The following is an 18775-nucleotide window of genomic DNA, read 5'->3' as shown; positions in this document are numbered from 1 at the left end:
ATTCTAAGAATGTGGCAAGGTGCAAATAGAGAAGGTTTAATAATAAGACTGTATTGACATAATAAATAGTTCACGAACGGAATCTGCGCCTAACAGATTGATATTTATACAATAATTTTATAAAAAATTGTAACATTCGTAGATAGAAACAAATTTATGACGTTGAGGACACTCTGTAACTATATATTTACAAGTTCTTTTTTTTAGGTTGGGTTGGGGTTAGAACATTGCACTAATCTTCAAAGCATATTGAAATGGTTTCTTATGAATCTTCAAACCTTCGCAGATATCATAGTAAGCCAAGCTGCCGCAGCTGTAAAATAAAAACAGACAATGAGACGGGCAAGGCACTTTTGCACACCATATTATTATTATTTTAGTGAAAGTAGCAAAGACATAATTTGAATTTATGAATCGCATTTTATTTATTCGAATATGTAGGTAAATTAACTTACCAAGCCTTGGCGTTCCTTCTCTTTCTGCAGAACTATGTTGGTTTGCATTTCATCAAATTTAACTACAGCTGCTAACACCTTTGCTAGTGTAATGGAATGTGTACCTGAACCGGTTAAATATTCGTAAAGAACATTGCGCAAATATTCTAATTCGGTATTTTCTTGTAAAGAATGCAAATGCCTTAAGCTTACTAGAGCTTCGTCCAATCGTCTCTCCAACTTCTCGTTAGAAAGTCTGAGTTTCTCGTTACTTTCCTGTACATTCTGTATATTTCCATTCATCGACTTATTAATTAGCTCCAAGTCTGATAATTGTTTCTCATACTTGTTCTTTGTAGCGAACAAGGTGTTGTATTTTTCTTTTAAGACTTCCAGTTCTGATTTATTTTCTACAGTATTTGTGGAATTATTGTTAGACGTTTCACCATAGTTTTGTGAGCGCAACTGATCTTTCAATTCTAGGTTTTCTTCAACAAGCAACATGTTTTCTCTTACCAATTCATTAATTCTGTCTGCGTCGGATTGGTTACCATTTGGTGATTCGACGAAATCCGATGAAATGTTCTCACTTTTATCTACATGTTCACTTGACGCAATTAACTCGCGTAGTTTATCGTTCAACGTACTATTTTCTTTAGATATTTTTGCAAGGTGCATTTGAAGCCCTTCGATATCAGATGTTAAACGTCGATTTTCATCTCTAAGTTTAACACATTCTCTTTTAATATCTTCTAATTCAGGCTCGTTTACCGCTTTATCATTTTTATCCCTGCACATATCTTCGAGGATCGATACTTTTAACAATAGTTCAGAATTTACTTCAGTAACTTTATTATTTTCTTCTTCTAATTCCAAGGTATAAGATTTTTGTGTTGCAATGTCAGCAACTAAGGTATCTTTATCATGTTCAACACTAATAAGCTTTTCGTAAAGGCTTTCTTTTTCTTGCTTAAACAGTTCACATTTGTCTTTTAGTACTTTATTCTCCTCAAAAAGCAAGTCTATGGAAAAACTGCTGTCGTCCGTCTGTACGTCTACATTTGTCTGGCATTGTTTAGCATTTTCGGTTTCTTCCAATTTCCTTATTATGGTATTCAGGTGGTCTTTTTCACTTTCAATTTCTGAATGCGACTTTCTCACTTCACTTATTTCCACCTCCAGTGCCTTAAGATTAGAAGCAATATTCTGCGACTGATTCTGTAACAAGATATTTTCTTGGGACAAGAGCTTGACGTCATCTTCTAATTTCCTAATATAAGCGCAGTTTTCGTCGCTCTTAGCTAAAAGTTTCTCATTTTGTGATTTTAAAGCCTCCATTTCTGAATCTTTAGTTTTCAAAACGTCATTATCAACCTCAACTTGATTTAGGTTTAGTAACAGTTTGTTGTTCTCCTTTTCCAGTAAAAGTAACTTTTCTTGTAATGGTAAGTTTTCTTCTCGTTCACGACTGATAGTACTTTGAAGAGTAGCAGTCAAACCCTCTAACTCGGTGACTTTTGTCAATAAAACAGATTTATCATTTTCCAACCGATTTAACTGGGATTGAGTATCATGATAATTATCTTCAGCTTTTTTAATGTTTATATCCATAGTAGTCTTATCTGAAAGTAGCGATTGTATTTTTTCACTCAAATTATTATTGACTTCTTGGCACTCAATTAACTCTTTTGAAGCTGTATCAAACTGCTGTTTTAACTCGGTGAGATTTTTTTGAGCAATAGATAACTCCTGTTGAAGTTTGTCAATAGTTGCCTTGAAACTTCCTATTTGATCATCATTTGACTGTTTGATCAATTCAGACACTTTGTTCCCTAAATGTGATAATAACTTTTCGTTGCTTTGCCTCATCATTTTGGCGTCCTCACTTGTTTCGTGAACTATTTTTTTAAGTATTGATATTTCGCCAACCAATGCCAAACACTTCTTGATGATTTGGTTATTATTATCTTTTAGGACGGCGTTCTTTGCAGTGAGTTCTGAAACTGATTCAAGAAGTTGTAAGTTACGAGATTGAGAAACTTCGTGATTTTGCAGCAGTTTTTCTATTTCTGACTGTAATTTCACCAATTCATCTCTTTCGTCCTGAATTTCCAATTCTAAAGTATAATACTTGTTTCGCCAGGATTCAAGCTCTTCAAGAACATTATTTTGGTCGGTCCGGTTTTCTCGTTCTTCGTTATATTTTCTTAATACATGCAGCTGAGTTTCTATCTCATTTATTTGAGAATTTTTTTTAGAATTTTCTTCGGTTAGTTTTGTATTTTTTGTCTCTAAGTAAGCATTTCTGTCAATCATTGCTAATTTTTCAGCTGTTTCCTGTTTTATTTGGAGTTGTAGGCATTTACATTCTTCTTCTGCCTTGATTTTGACCTGTTCTATATTTTTACATCTCAGTGTTAGTTCTTTAATCTGTGATTCTTTCTCCATTACTAGGGCTTTGATAGAATTCAGTTCACTAATATTACTATTTAGTTTGCACTTTTCATCCTCTAGTGATGACATACTTTTCTTGTAGTCATTGACTACTATATTAAGGGACTGTACCTCACTTTTACATGCTGTCAAATGATCTTTAAGCGATTTAATCTCGGCTTCTTTACTTTCTAATTCTTTATGTATACTTAGTTTATTTTCAGCCAAAGATATGGCATATTCTTCTTCTCTCTTATTGAACACCTCAATTTTACCTTGTAGTTGTTTTATTTCTTCTAGAGCTTTTTGCAAGTCTAATTCCAGCGCAGATTGTTCTTTCATTTGATTAAACTCATAAGTATTTAACTTATTTTGTATTTCTTCATTGCTTTCTTGTAATTCCAAAAATTTCTTTCGTGTCTCTTCCAACTCTTCTGAACTATGTTTTAACTGTTCATTTTCTTTTTTTTTGTTTTCTATTTCAGTGCTCAGAAGATGCATGTCGGTTGTTAATTGTGCATTTTTTTCTTTAGATAGCTTCAATGATTCTTTATATTTGTTCAATAACTGTTCTAATTTTTCAGTTTTGTTGGTTAACGCATTATCTACACCATCATCTCCTGATGTTTTTCTGTCATTATTTCCCGAAAAATCTATCAATTGCAATTCTTTAGCCTGTTCTTTAATAACTTCATCTTCGATATTAGAATCCTTATTATCAGTGTTATCCTGTATACAAGTTATCTTTGTTTGCAGTGCCTCTATTTTCATATTTCTTTCATCAATTTCCAAGCGTAAGGCCTTTTCCAAATGCGCCTGTAAAATGTTTTTGGTAAATTATGTAAGAACAAACTTGAACATTATTTATTATTCAAATTACAGCATTACCATTATTATTATAGTTTTAAAGATATTAAAGGAACCATACCTTGGCACTCTGTTCAAGAGTACATTGTTCTCTCAATTCAGATATACGCCTCAATGCTTTGTCTTGCGTTTCAACCAGCACACTCTGAAATATTACGAATTTATTTACGTTAATGGTGCACTTACATACACATGTAAATATTACCTTAGAGATTTATACACTGGCAATAGGTTAGACATATTTTTTAAGGTTATCTTTTTATATTCGTTTAGAGTGTATCTATACATTTTTATTTCGATGTGTTTTTCAATGCTGAAAAGTTAAGCTTTATCGCACATGAAAGCAGCATTTGTAAAATTTAAAATGTGTCAAATTTGCCATAAAAACCCTTTCCCTCGCTCTGCTTTGGCAGTTTTTACACATTTTAATCCCTTTCGAATGACACCAACTTAATTCTTACCCTAGCCTTGGCGTTGTCCCGTTCCAAGAATTTATAATGTCGGGCGAGGTCGGCGTATTGCGTCCGGTACTTCTGATAGCGCTGCTGTGTGCGCTTGTACGCGGCATAAAGCTGCTCCTTGGTTACGCGGTCCAGGCTGGCGGCTCCGCTAGAAAATCCCCGCTCCTCCGCTTCACTCGCCGATACTTCCATGTCCGACTAAAAAATACGTATCAAATTAAGTAGAACTTACGAAAGTTAACAAACTTGAACAGACTTTTTTTACGACCAATAAGCAAGTGTGCTTCTAATATACCATCAGGTCGCAATAACACGACTTCCGCATTTTACAGATTTTACCGGGTTCGAATGCCGCCAATGCCTGCTTGTTGTGTACGGCGTGTTTGTTCCGTACTGGATCAATATCGGCCTCCTGGTCCTTATAAGAACAAATGTACCTGTCTCTTATAGTTCCAACCACCTCATACCAAGTTTGAGGCTGGTATTTATTTAATAGTTACACTAGTTACTTAAAACAATAAACGCGTTTATTGTGTACACATCATTCACATCAATGCGTCCACACCCGCGTTGTTGGCCCTCATGTGATACCCGTCCAACCCGTTATGCCTAAGTTATTACAGATACAGAATGAGCTGTTTCGAAATGTTCGGAAATTGCGGCCAACTAATCAAGAGACACCTGTAGCAGATCAGTTGGAAACTAAACCATAGAGTAATCTTAAACTTGGTCCAGTAGTGTATATTCTTTGTAATCATTTTTGAAAAACTGCACTGTATACAAGTAGACTGCAAATGAAGTACCTACTTAAAGCCTTGCATACGTGCCTGCTAAACATAGCTGCAATAAAACCAATAAACTCACCTGCAAGTGGTACAGAGCGGGGCTTTCATAGTTTGGTAACCTGAATGAGACGTCGCTGGCAAAAGAGCTGTTTGACAATCGCCTCTGATTGTGACTTTCCTGCTTAAAAATAAAATTTTAAAATTAATAACTTATAATCCAAGTAATAGTCGAAGTTTTGTAGACACAGAGAAGTTATTAGTAACAACGGCATTGTTTAATTTATCATAAGTGTTAATGTGTTTTTTAAAACACATAAGATGCAACATATAAACATTCAAACATGCACACAGACAAAAAATATATATGTATAAACTCACGCTTTGTTCATGTCTGGGCGTGAAATCAATTTCTTCTGTGCTCGCTTGCATGGAAGCTGATTGCATCAGGGCGACATCTTGAAACGCATTTTGCTCTGCAGGTCTAGTTACTGCAGTAGAAGGTCTGACGGAGCGACCCTGAGAAATATCTGAAAGGAGAAAATAACCACCAGCCACCTCAGTGATGACGTGTCACAGAAAACAGTGTCAATTCCTTATGCATATTTCAGGTTCAAATATTAACGAGGGCATGTAATACATAGAATACATTTTAATACTACCAACCCATGTTTATGAAAGGGCTCCTAATTCCTTTGCAAATTCTCATCATTGGATACAATCCAACCACAGTAGGTAATTGCCACAGCAAAATCACTGTATGATAGTTTCTAGTTGTGAGACTGTTAGTACCTAATGTAAGTAGGTAATGTATAAGGTCGAAGTATGTATATAGGTGTAGTATGTATATGGCGCCAGCATAGTTTTCCTGTAAAACCTATTTTGGGGCCATGTATGTTGGCGCAGTTGTAATTATTATAATTTTAGTAAATCAAAGATAATTCAGCTGTTCTTGACCTTAGATCCCGTTGATAAAAAGTGACAACAGATGTCTTTACGTCAACACAGATGTGTTCACTAGTTCAGTGATATTCCTATTCAATTTTGCTTTGATTCTTGGATAAGTCAACAGATGCAATGCGGACAAATAATCAAAGGAGTCCTGTCCAGAACCATCCTCCCTGATGGCGCTTTGCCTTCACACCGGAACAGAACATTATGGCTTAGTGCAACACTGGAAAGAGCTTATGGTTGAGACCACCAGCAGTAATATAACATAATAAAATAATAAAAGTATTATTTAATTATAAGCGCCTTACACCTACTAGTACTGTTTATAAGGAGACGAAAATCCTAATTATTTCCCAAACTTATGTATACAACAAATGCATCCTTGTAAGAAAAATCATAAATAAAGATATACATAGCCATATAACGTTCACTAAAAGATAAGAAGTACGAAAAAGGTTGACACAACAAGCTAATAATATACTCCTTCGACCACCCAGAACATTATACGAGAAAAAGAATATATACTTGGTCAACCAGATCTTGACAGTAGAAAAAGGCGGCAAATTTGAAAATAGTAGGCTCGAAGGGATATCGTCCCATAGAAAATTTTAATTTCGCGCCTTTTTTTACTGACAAGATTTGGTTGACCAGGTATATGTAATATACGAAGAAGCTCAACTACACAACAAACTACCAAAAGATGTCAAAGACGCAAAATCAATGACAGTTTTCAAAAGAGCGCTAAAACAACACATATTAAATAATAAATCTAGGTAGGCAGTCTGCTTATTCACCAAGTACTAATTATACTTGGTCAACCAGATCTTGACAGTAGAAAAAGGCGGCAAATTTGAAAAATGTAGGCGCGAAGGGATGTCGTCCCATAGAAAATTTGAATTTCGCGCCTTTTTATACTGACAAGATTTGGTTGACCAGCTATAACAATAATTTTTATTCAATATAATCTTATCTAATATCTTTTAAGGCTGTTTCAAAAATATTTTTACCAATAGATATATACATAATTTTCATATTTCGATTTACTTGTAGTTAAAATACTTTGCTAAACAAGTAAAACCACCGTATAACTAACCAGTCGTCACACGGGTTGTTCAGTTTAACTGGACTCGACGCACTGTATGACATTATTGCATTACGCTTGTTATTACCAAACGTCTCCTAGTTAGATTTAAGCAAAATTATTGTTTTCTCAGTGAGTGATTTATCTAAATCTTTTGAGAAATAAATATCTTAAACCATAAACAACAAGCAGTAAATAACTCACCATTATCTCCAATGGAAAACAAGTCGTTGTTAGTTATGTCAGAAATGCTACTAGATGCTGATGTTACTGCCGCCTGGAACACATATACAACATAATGGTCAAACATTTTACTGTTTGCACAGCCACTCTAAATTTATTTCAAGTAAAATTATTAAAATATTTACCAGAACTTTAATAATGTTCCTATAGAAATCACATGTTTAGGCTGTGTCACCTGGGCCATACAATTATTTGATTGATACATCACTAATTATTAAAAAGAGGTCTGTACCTATTTTTTCTGGCTCAGATGGCAGAGCGTATCGATCCAGAGGCCGTGAGTTCAAGTCTCACACAAGACAGTAATTTTTCCACTTTTAAATTTAGATCTGTACCTAGTTTTGATTCTGTTGTTAAATAAACTTAATATTTTTACATACTTAGATCCTATCCTATCTTATTATAATCGCCCAATTCTAAAACAAAACCGAAATTTCCGCTGTTTTTCGATTTTTGACAAAGTTGCGTTTGCACAAACTTGGATTATTAACCCTTAAATGCATGATTTTTTCTTTTTGCTCGAAATTAATATCTGTGTTACGTAATTGTTTGCTGATTATGGGAAAAATGGTAAAAAAATGATAACATCGATTTTCACTGCAAAATCAGTCTTAGAAGTTGCATAGGCTAAATCATACAATACAATACAATACAATACAAATACTCTTTATCGCACACCTCATTACAGAAAACAATACGGATAATACAGGAAGAAGAGGTTAAACAACAGGCGGTCTTATCGCTAAAAAGCGATCTCTTCCAGACAACCTTTAGGTAGCGGAAATTAATAAATTTATGTCATGTCAGTAGGTGTTTCATATTCAATATAAGAATTTTAGCACAGAAAAACACAATACAAAACAGTATAACACAAATAAAAATAAAATAAGATAAGATACATACAGTGTGTAAGTCAAATACGGGCAATAAATTAAACCAGATATAGAATTTACCCGTCTTATCATTAATTAAGATGTTTTTTTAAGTTACACTTAATTATGACCCCGTGATTAATTTTTTCCACATGTACCGAGCAGCAATGTACTGTAAATATTAAGAAACAGAAGATGATAATGACATTACGAGATACGAGCTTTTCATAGTAACTGCCAACAAGCGTTGACAGTTACTTTAAAAAGCTCGTATCCCGTAACGTGTGTGGTGTATTACATTGCGGGCCGAATTATTTTGTATGGTTAAAATTTTCAATGCATTTCTAAGTGAAATCTATCTCAATATACTTTTTAGGTCCTATGCTAACCACCGTTTAAATATTCGCCCGTATTGGATTTACACACTGTATACATACACAAATACATATATATATGTAAATGTAAATATGCCAGCTATAGGGAAAAGGAAACAGGTAAAAGTATTACGGAGCAGATAAAAAGTGAAGTTTAACGAGTCTCTTGAAAGAATTAGGAGACTGGGCGCACCTTACGTCTGCAGGCAGAGAATTCCATAGTCGAACAGATTGGAAAGTGAAAGAATTAGTATAGAATTTAGACGAGGATGACGGGACAGAAAGAAGAAAATTCTGGGAGGACCTCACCGAACGGAGATAGCTGTAACGGTTTTTGAGATAGCGGGGAGTTGCGGGGTTAAAAAGAATGGAATACAGAAGTGACAAAACGTGGGAGTTACGACGTAGACGAATAGGGAGCCACTTGAGCTGCGACCGGAAGTGGGAGACATGGTCATATTTGCGTAGCCCAAATATAAACCGAATGCAGACATTTTGTTAAGTTGACTTATTAAGTTGCTCCTCAGTGAGATCGAGATAAGCAACGTGCCGACGAATTAACTTTGCCTTTTTACATATTAATTAATCAGTCTTTTACAGAAGTAATTTTTCCCGATATGTTAAAAAAATCAATTATAAAACCGATATATAAAAAAGGCAAAAAAACCGACCCCGGTAACTATCGCCCCGTGGCCCTTCTACCTACATCCTCTAAAATATTCGAGACTGCTATGTACAACCGCGTATATTCTTTTTGTGAAAGGTACAATATTTTTGATGACGCTCAAAACGGTTTCAGGAAAAACCGTTCTACTACTTTGGCTGCATACAAATATATATTAGAAATTTTAAATATACTTAATGATAAAAAATACGCAATTGGCATATTACTAGATATGTCTAAGGCATATGATATGGTTCAATACGACACGCTATTAAACAAACTATATGATATAGGAATAAGGGGAATTGCACACGATTGGTTTACGTCTTACCTCAAAAACAGAGAACAATGTGTTGCAATTGAGTTTTTGGATCACACAACGGGCGAAATAACATGTGTCAAATCTGATCAGCAGCCCATCACGCATTCCATCCCTCAGGGTAGTGTAATTGGATGTCTGCTCTTTTTAATTTACATTAATGATATCCCGAAAACATTAGCCCAATATTGCGTACTTTTCGCTGACGATATCTCAATTCTAACTTCATGTAACGACGGCACAAATACAAATCAAGATATAAATTCCATATTAAACTCTGTAATAGAATGGATGGGAGACCACAACTTAAAACTAAATATCTCAAAGACGAAAATTATTCAATTTAGACCTCATCAGAAAAACCGCTATCATTAAATTTCGACATAAATGGCATAAAATTGGATTTCGTGGACTCAGCAACATTATTAGGTTTCGTTATAGATTCAAATATTAATTGGAAGGAACATATAGCCAAAATTAAATCAAAATTATCATCTTTTGTGTACGCATTGAGGGAAGTTAAGAGATCTACTGATTTTAACTCCGCGATTACATCTTACTATTCTTACGCATACTCATGGCTTACATACGGCATCATACTATGGAGTAACAGTACAGACGTCGAAGATCTTTTTATCCTTCAAAAAAAGTGTGTACGCATACTAGCCAATATAAAAATCCCCGAGAGCTGTATTCCTTACTTTAGAAAATATGATATGTTAACATTAGTTTCCATATACATTTATGAGGTATGTAAATTTGTCAGAAAGAACCCGCAACTATACACTTCTATTCTAGATCAGACCCGCCGTTACGAATCTAGGTTCAAAAATAATCTAGTTACAGTCTCAGGATCTACAATGAAATTGCACAGTACAAGTCCACACGCCATGACAATTAAAATTTATAATAAATTAAGTGACACCTTAAAGGGAGAAAAGAACAATATACTATTTTTTAAACAATTAAAAAATAATTTAGTTGACAAATGTTACTACCATATGGGAGAGTATTTTGGTGACAAAGATGTTTAGTGTGCATAAGTTTAGTATATATTGTTATTTATTATTTATTGTAATTAGGATAATTTAGTATTTAAGTTCTAGAAAATAAGTTATCTGCTATGCCCCATCCGGGTTTCATAATATGACATGTACTTATATTTGTGTATATTTGTGTATGTTGTTTAGCATGAATAAATGAAATGAAATGAAATGAAACGTCAGCGTAATCCAGAATAGGGAGGAGAAGAGTTTGTGCGAGGGCAATTCTAGTAGGAATGGGAAGGAAGTTTCGTAATCTCCTGAGGGAAGCAACTGCCGCGAACATCTTCCTGCTGACTTCGCCCACCTGAGGACCCCACGATAAGGTCCTATCCATAATGATGCCAAGGTTTTTTACCTTCTGCGAGTAGGGAATTAAAACGCCATTAAAGTAAATAGGTGAGAGGTTGTTAAAGTCAATTCTGGGAAGCAGTTTTGGGCTACCTATTATAATAGTCTGTGTCTTTGACGGATTTACTTTTAGGCCAAAACTGCGACTCCAATTCGAGATTTTGTCTAAGTCGCTATTCACTTTACGGATAGCAGACGTGAGTTCGCCAATAACGCCCTGTGAGTAAATCTGAAGATCGTCGGCATAAAGGTGATAATGTGAAGTTAGGTTAGAAGTAATTGAATTTATGAATATGGAGAACAACAAAGGAGACAGCACGCCGCCTTGCGGAACGCCTGCCAACGTGTTGGACCAAGAAGAAAGACAATCAGCGACCTTTATGCGCTGCCGACGACCACTCAAGTAACTACGAAACCATCCGACTACCGCAGGAGATATATTAAGACAGCGTAGTGTTCCAAGGAGAAGAAATTGTTAAGAATGACGGAAATGACGGGAGTAAGTTGGTCAAGGAGAGGGAGGATCAATCATATTTATGTAAATATATAATTTTCAGTAAGAGATATATCATAAATTCTACTATCATCAGAAAGGTACACTATCTGTGATACACCTATGATAGAGTTTTTAAATATAAAATATTTACAAACCCCAAAAAAATCATCCAAAATCACATACTAAAAATCATCAAATTCTGGATTTTTTCTAATTTTCTGACATTTCGTCTTAAAACGAATGTAATTTTTATAAATTAAAATATTGCGTAAATTTATATAAAAAATTGGAAAACGGATTAGTTTTACTATTGAAATAATATATAAACAGACATATATAGGTTTTTCTAATTATGTATAAAATTAGATGTTTTTTGTGTAGGCTGCATCGTACACTATGCATTTAAGGGTTAATTGGGCCAACATCATAACTAAGTCTGCAAAAAATCAGTACTACCGGATTTGACGCAGAAGAGCCACGTTACAAAATTCGACAAATTTATCATAATCATAATCATTTATTGCCAACCATGGTGTTCACGGCAAATCGCCTAGAATCCATAGCTCAATGTAATTAAAACATATGAAGATGGAAAGTCATTCAATTCGATATTCATTCACCGTTCACCAGTCTAGTCACTGACTGGAAACGGCCCTGTTCAGATCCGAAGCTTGACGCGAGCGCACGCGCCGGAGCGCGCAGGTGAGAGCTGGTCGGTCATACCAGCCCGCCATGTTGTCAGTTAAAAGCCTAGAATATTCCTGAGCCGTGGCGGCCTAGGGTAACTAGTAATTTCGTGTTAGTAATAAGTATCTATAGACTTAAGGTGTCCGTGGTATTAGAAATATAAGCCATTCAAGTAAAGTCAGTGCTTTTCATTATCGACGACACGTGCACCTAACCTGAAGCAGGTTCCATCATCATCCCCAGCCGCTAGAGCAGCGGCTGGACTTCACACGGCTGGCCTGGGTGCTGGCGACGGCAGCGGCGCGTTGCCGGAGGCTCCGAGGGGCTGCTCACTGCTACGAAGCCACGTGTCTCCAGGTCAAGAGTATACGGAGGGCTAAGTACTAGAAGCTAGAGACAGCTGAGGCAGTTCCTAGAGTCCTGTTCATATCTATGGCCGTATTCGGGGAATCGGTCTCCATGATCATGTAGCCCACAGGAAGGGTTGCAGGTATCATGGTGGTGGCCCAGTTTAAGGTGCTGATGCATCGGCATCATTTTGGTCAACTATCGCCTTTGTACTGTTCATTTTGGTGGCCCATGTGAGGGGACCCGCCTTTGTCGCAGTCATTTTGGTGATCCCATGATGGGGAGAGAATCAGCACGATAAACAGAAGTCATCAGCACGAAAAAGAAGGATCAAGAAGGAAAAAGAAGGTAACATATCGCCGCGATATTTCGAGGTTAGAGACAACGCCGAAGGTCATCGACGCTCGTCTACGAAGGGAGAAGCGCCGGAGCGGTCGGAGAAAGAGAAGTCATATTCATATTTATCATATTTGTTAAGATTAATCAAGATTTCAAGAAATCAACGCGGGTTGTGCGGTAGGCGGAGAAAACGGCGGGTTACGTTACGTAACACGGCGCACACGCCGCGTCGGCATTTCATCGAGTCAACATAATATCATCGCTTCAAAGTAGTCATCGTGTCAGCATTATTTCATTTTTGTCGTTAAACTCAGTGATATCGGAGCCCGGTGCGGTTGGGTAAAATATAGTGCGAAATCTCAATCATAAAAGTGCAAAGTCAATTGGATGGGTGACGGCCATCTTTAAATTCGGAAAGTGCGTTAGAACTGGAAAGCGCTCGCCACGCCATCTTCGGCCGGTTCCGGTCACGTATGCGGTTAACTCTTCATTCATCGTTCGATCCGTTCATCAGTTAAAGACTTTAAGTGTTCATTCCATTCGTTCAGCCATTCAATACTCATTCGTTCTTTTCATTCTAAACGTCAAGTTCAACATCGATCTGTATTGATCGTATTTCGTATTCATTTGAATGGATTTAAATTGTTTCAAGTTAAAATCAGAGTTAGTTGCAAGTGTGACGTAATAATAATCATTCATTCATTCATAGGAATTACTCGTAAGTATTTGTAGCAATGTCTCAAGTTAGTTCAAGTTAATTAATTATAGGTTATCATTCGATCGCGAAGATTGAGTTTATTTCAAATCATTTATAAAGTTGTTATTGAGACATTGTTGACAAAAGGAAAGCAGCTGCTTGTATTCGAGGAATGCAATTACGCCGCGTCATCAAATATTTAAATTCAGGTGAGTTAAAACTGTTTATGTTATCAGTGTTTATGTTCTTGGAGTTTAATAGGATGGTTTTCCTGTTATCTTGTTCGCACGTCGTAGGTATTTACGAGTTGACGGTGTTATTCTGAGAGAATAATATTCAGTTGTTGTTTACATTTAGGTTGTTCAATTTATAGGCTAGTTAGTACCTAGATATATTCACTTACGTTGTCAATCAACGATCATTGTTAGATATTTATATTGTTTGCCTACTATTGTAGTTAGTAGTTGTCAGATTCGTAATTCATATGGAGGTTAAGTAAGTAAATTGGTAGATTTACGTTTGGTTTTAAATCATAGTAAGTAGGTATACTTATATTCAGATTTCGATTTAATTGTAGACCGAGGTCAAGAACGGTCAAGGTTTACAATATATAGGGAATCAATTCAAGAGCTGGAGAAGTGAACCAGCTGTCATTGAGTAGTCAAAACTTATTTGTTTTTGATAATATTTCAGAGGTTGCGTGTCAGAATAAGGACGTTGTTGAAGGAGCAACGCGGCAGTCACTTGGAGTGCTGCTTGCCAACCAGGAGTTGCTGGTCGAGCAGTGGAGTGAAGCAGGAGGTGCCACCTGCGGTGAATGGGGGAGCAGATACCTGTGCAGCTGGTCGAGCGCGGAGGCCGACGCCATCAGCGAGGTTCCGGTAGTGGACCGGGACTCGGGAGTGGAGATCAGGTGAATCTGTTACCGTATTATGCTCATGCTGCTCGAGTGATAGCAGCGTTCAGTACAAAGTGCCTGAGATCTCTAGACCAGGGGGTCTCGAAGCGGAGAACCCGGTCAGGGAAAGCCGGTACTTGTTTCTGGTGCCTATGCGGTCATTGTGAACTGGATTGTATGGAGCGCGACTGGTGCGCTTATGGTCAGTTGTCAGCGCATAACTTATTGCTGTGCGACGGGGGCAAAGGTCACGCCGCCCGCCACGTTAAGTAGGTACATCAATTAGTGAAACCGCAGGGTAAGCGGTCATTCAATTCAAGTTGTTATTTAAGTATAATCATTATCAGGCTCGAATTCCGGAGGAGGAAACTTAGAGGCCGAGAAGTGCGAGGCCTTCTCACAAGTCGAATCAGTAAGTCAGCTGATCGGCTAGTCATATAACGCGACCTGGGGTAGGTACGCGCGCGCAAGAAGCGCTATTGAATATTTCATTCATTAATACCTATTGAATAGATAATCAAGGGGTCAATGTGCAGAGCACATTTGAATGGAAATTTATATTTGACTTTATCAGTAATCATTAGCATTGTAGTTATAGTCATGTATGTATGAGGTCACAAGGAAATACCTTATAGAAATTTCAAGCTTGGGGATTCATTTGGATTCATCAAGGCTTCATCTGGATGACCCAGATTATCAAGGAAAATGTGTTCAATTATATTTCACTGTTTCAAAGATACTCACTGACATTCCAGGTGTTGAGAACAACAGCATCTGCTTCGGTCAAGTCTGATGGAAGTCACGCAGACTCGTCCATCATCATCATCAGCGCAGCAGGAGGACTTCAGTCAAGGACAGCAGTCTCCATGCGGCCTGACTCAAGGGAGTCTTGGAAGTTGGAAGGTGGAACCGTCCGTAGGACAGACGGAGCACCCCAGCAGATCACGAAAGAGAAAGGTCGTATACTTTCCTTACTAAAGGCTTGCCTAGAGGCAAAGATATGGACAGCTGCCGCTGCTGGCAGACAGACCCAGGCTTGGCGATCCCAAGGCCCTCGCCATGCTCTAGATTCATTCAGAGGAAGCAGAGTGTACCTAAAACCCAGTTTGCCGCAAAACAGGGAGCATTCATGTGAGAGATGAGCTACTAGGACACAGACACATGATGGTCAGGAAGACGTGGATGCTTCGCAGCGATAGGCGCTATCAGCTGTTACGAAAGCAGCGTCACAGGATGTACAGGTATAAAAGTTTGAATACTTATACCTAGGGACCTGCCAGGACTCAGGCAGCTACATCACATCATGTCACTCAAGAGACATGGGAGATAAGTCTACTGTCAAGACTCAGCTTATTCAATCCACTCGTCAAGGTCAGTTCAGATGTACTGCGAGATTGCAAGCATATTCGATTGCCGACGGAGCGACGAATATTTGCTCCGTCATACATTCAATAGCGACGGAATCGTGAGGACACGGATCATTGGAACAAATGTTCACGAATACCTATTACAAGGAAGTTGTATGGTATTTGGGAAATCGTTCATTCGCGTCGGAGGACGGCTGCGTAAATGAAATCAGCTGCTGGAACAGCAGGTTCATTGAACTCGGTGTGTCATGACTCAAATAGGACTCGTCATGTTTCAAATGGGACCCTGCCCATTTATATTTATATTTCAGAATAAACATTCTGGATTCGTCGATGCGACGTCAGATTTATCGTGTAGGTAGTCTGCGATTGTATGTCATGTTTCAGATTCAATGCTACAGTTCCAACCCGCTAATGGCAGATTTGACCTTCTACTAGTTTAGAGTAGTCGTATCAATATGCTTACTCAGTCAAGGCTTAAAATTGTATTTTTCATGTGTTTAGATACCGGGAAGATACATCTCAGGCTCGTGTCACTGCTGAGCCTCGAGGTTGTCGTTGTGGCGTTCACACGGTTTGTCATTCGACGAGGGTGCCCACCCTTAGTCGCATCAATACAGGTACAAGGTTCAATTTCATTTATTCGTTTAATCATTTTTTAATCATCTATTCATTTTAATCATCTAATTATTGCTCGATATTTACTTTCAATGTTCGTCACGTTTTCAACTCAACTCACATTCCAAACTATTGTCGAATGATGCTGTAATCAATTAGAATTACTTCAATCGATTCAATGTTAACATAAAGGTGTGTTCACCTAACTGTCATTAATTTTCAATGTGTGTTTATATGACTTATGTTAATTTTCAATGTTTTGTTTATCAACTATGAACTGTCACCCCCTCCCAAAGCATAGAAGCTATGTTAACTAGTGATTCAAGGGTGCAGAATGTATTGTCAAATTAGTCAATTTGTAATTCAGAGCGGTAAGATTAAACCGACTCATTTTCAACTTGTGTGTATTAACTATAGAGTATAGTAACTTGTAAGGAATAGTTCATAAGTCATTTCTTTGATTTCATTGCTCATGTTTATTTAATATTTAAGTATGTTCTTCATTCAATGGTGGATCAATTTCATTATTCAATTGTTTGTGATCATTACTAGGTACTGATTGCTCTATCATGTGTCAACTTGGTTACTTATACTATGTCATTTGCTTATGTGATCATCATTATTGTTATTATCAATAAGTTAGGGTAACTTTTGATAAAAGCTCATGTAATCGCTCAACTCTGGGGGCCGCCCCGCAGGAATGTTCACGGCAAATCGCCTAGAATCCATAGCTCAATGTAATTAAAACATATGAAGATGGAAAGTCATTCAATTCGATATTCATTCACCGTTCACCAGTCTAGTCACTGACTGGAAACGGCCCTGTTCAGATCCGAAGCTTGACGCGAGCGCACGCGCCGGAGCGCGCAGGTGAGAGCTGGTCGGTCATACCAGCCCGCCATGTTGTCAGTTAAAAGCCTAGAATATTCCTGAGCCGTGGCGGCCTAGGGTAACTAGTAATTTCGTGTTAGTAATAAGTATCTATAGACTTAAGGTGTCCGTGGTATTAGAAATATAAGCCATTCAAGTAAAGTCAGTGCTTTTCATTATCGACGACACGTGCACCTAACCTGAAGCAGGTTCCATCATCATCCCCAGCCGCTAGAGCAGCGGCTGGACTTCACACGGCTGGCCTGGGTGCTGGCGACGGCAGCGGCGCGTTGCCGGAGGCTCCGAGGGGCTGCTCACTGCTACGAAGCCACGTGTCTCCAGGTCAAGAGTATACGGAGGGCTAAGTACTAGAAGCTAGAGACAGCTGAGGCAGTTCCTAGAGTCCTGTTCATATCTATGGCCGTATTCGGGGAATCGGTCTCCATGATCATGTAGCCCACAGGAAGGGTTGCAGGTATCATGGTGGTGGCCCAGTTTAAGGTGCTGATGCATCGGCATCATTTTGGTCAACTATCGCCTTTGTACTGTTCATTTTGGTGGCCCATGTGAGGGGACCCGCCTTTGTCGCAGTCACATGGTACAAATGTTGTTACAGATATTTAAAGTATCACATGGACCCTGACAGGGTATAGCACGTAGTCTTAAAAAATAGTTTTTAACGCTAATTCTTAAAACTAATGCAGTGGGGTGATAATAATTTTGCCATTATAGATTTTGATCTTCCAGGAACTCTGTAACCGAGTAGTAGGCTTTCTGAATAAAAAACGCTTTTAATTTTTAATTTACTGGATTATTAATTAAATAAATTATGGTTTTAAAATACAACACATTTTTTTGGTATACTAGTTATTTTTGCTTGAGTCTGAGAAGTAGTCTATGTTGTAGTAAAAAGTGTTTTACTATTAAATAATGATCAGTATTTTTAGACCATTAAATATTAGTTATCAAGTAAAAACCTTTTCTTTGTTTTGATAGTAACAAAAAACAATAAATCGAATTATGATATATAAATACAGCTTGTTATACTGATAAAAGATTAGATGCAACTACATTAGACACGATAGATACAGCTTATGATTCGACGGTTCCTCTATACTACGAGATTAGGAAAGTAGGGCAGGGCTCAATTTTCGTTTTCATATGGTGATATGAAAACATACTATTATAAGGAAATATTTATTCAATCACAATACCTGCGCAGCTTGAGCGAATTGTTGAATTCGCTGTGGTGACGACTTCACTTCTTCTGCTAGTTTATCTTTAAGTTTCTTAAACATTTTTTAGTATTATAATATGTATAACGATTCCAGAAGTCCAACATTTAATTACGATGATACAGGTGGATATATTCGCACTTGCATGATATCAGTTCTTCCGTATTCACTTTTCTTATTTATTAAAAATAATTATTTACTTCACTCTAGCGATTAGCTTCATAGTTACACATATATATATCAATATCTCATAAAATAAAATCCTTTCAAGTTCCATTCCATCATTATATGTCAAACCTGGGTAACCCACAGACTATAAATAACTTTTTTTTTACCACAGACTAT

General features: G+C 37.3%; 1 protein-coding gene across 1 annotated transcript; it reads right to left on the bottom strand.

Annotated features, from left to right (window-relative positions):
- Positions 1-220: 220 nt before the first annotated feature.
- LOC134661314 (golgin subfamily A member 4-like) lies at positions 221-18658 on the bottom strand. The gene is made up of 8 exons (XM_063517316.1): positions 18410-18658; positions 7214-7286; positions 5359-5507; positions 5060-5158; positions 4196-4393; positions 3796-3879; positions 456-3683; positions 221-313 (listed from the first exon to the last, which is right to left on the bottom strand). Exons 1-8 carry the CDS (start codon positions 18491-18493, stop codon positions 290-292), a joined length of 3939 nt encoding a protein of 1312 aa, XP_063373386.1. The 5' UTR covers positions 18494-18658; the 3' UTR covers positions 221-289.
- Between the last annotated feature and the right edge of the window lie 117 nt (positions 18659-18775).

The sequence above is a fragment of the Cydia amplana genome, chromosome Z (genome assembly GCF_948474715.1).
Source record: "Cydia amplana chromosome Z, ilCydAmpl1.1, whole genome shotgun sequence".
Lineage (NCBI taxonomy): Eukaryota > Metazoa > Arthropoda > Insecta > Lepidoptera > Tortricidae > Cydia > Cydia amplana.
This window is presented reverse-complemented; position numbering and strand designations above follow the sequence as displayed.

Coding starts and splice junctions, on each gene's coding strand:
- LOC134661314 (XM_063517316.1), bottom strand. CDS start 18,493: ATGTTTAAGAAACTTAAAGATAAACTAGCAGAAGAAGTGAAGTCGTCA. Junction 7,287..18,409: donor AATTCGCTCAAGCTGCGCAG/GTATTGTGATTG, acceptor TATGTGTTCCAG/GCGGCAGTAACATCAGCATC. Junction 3,684..3,795: donor CTCTTGAACAGAGTGCCAAG/GTATGGTTCCTT, acceptor AACATTTTACAG/GCGCATTTGGAAAAGGCCTT.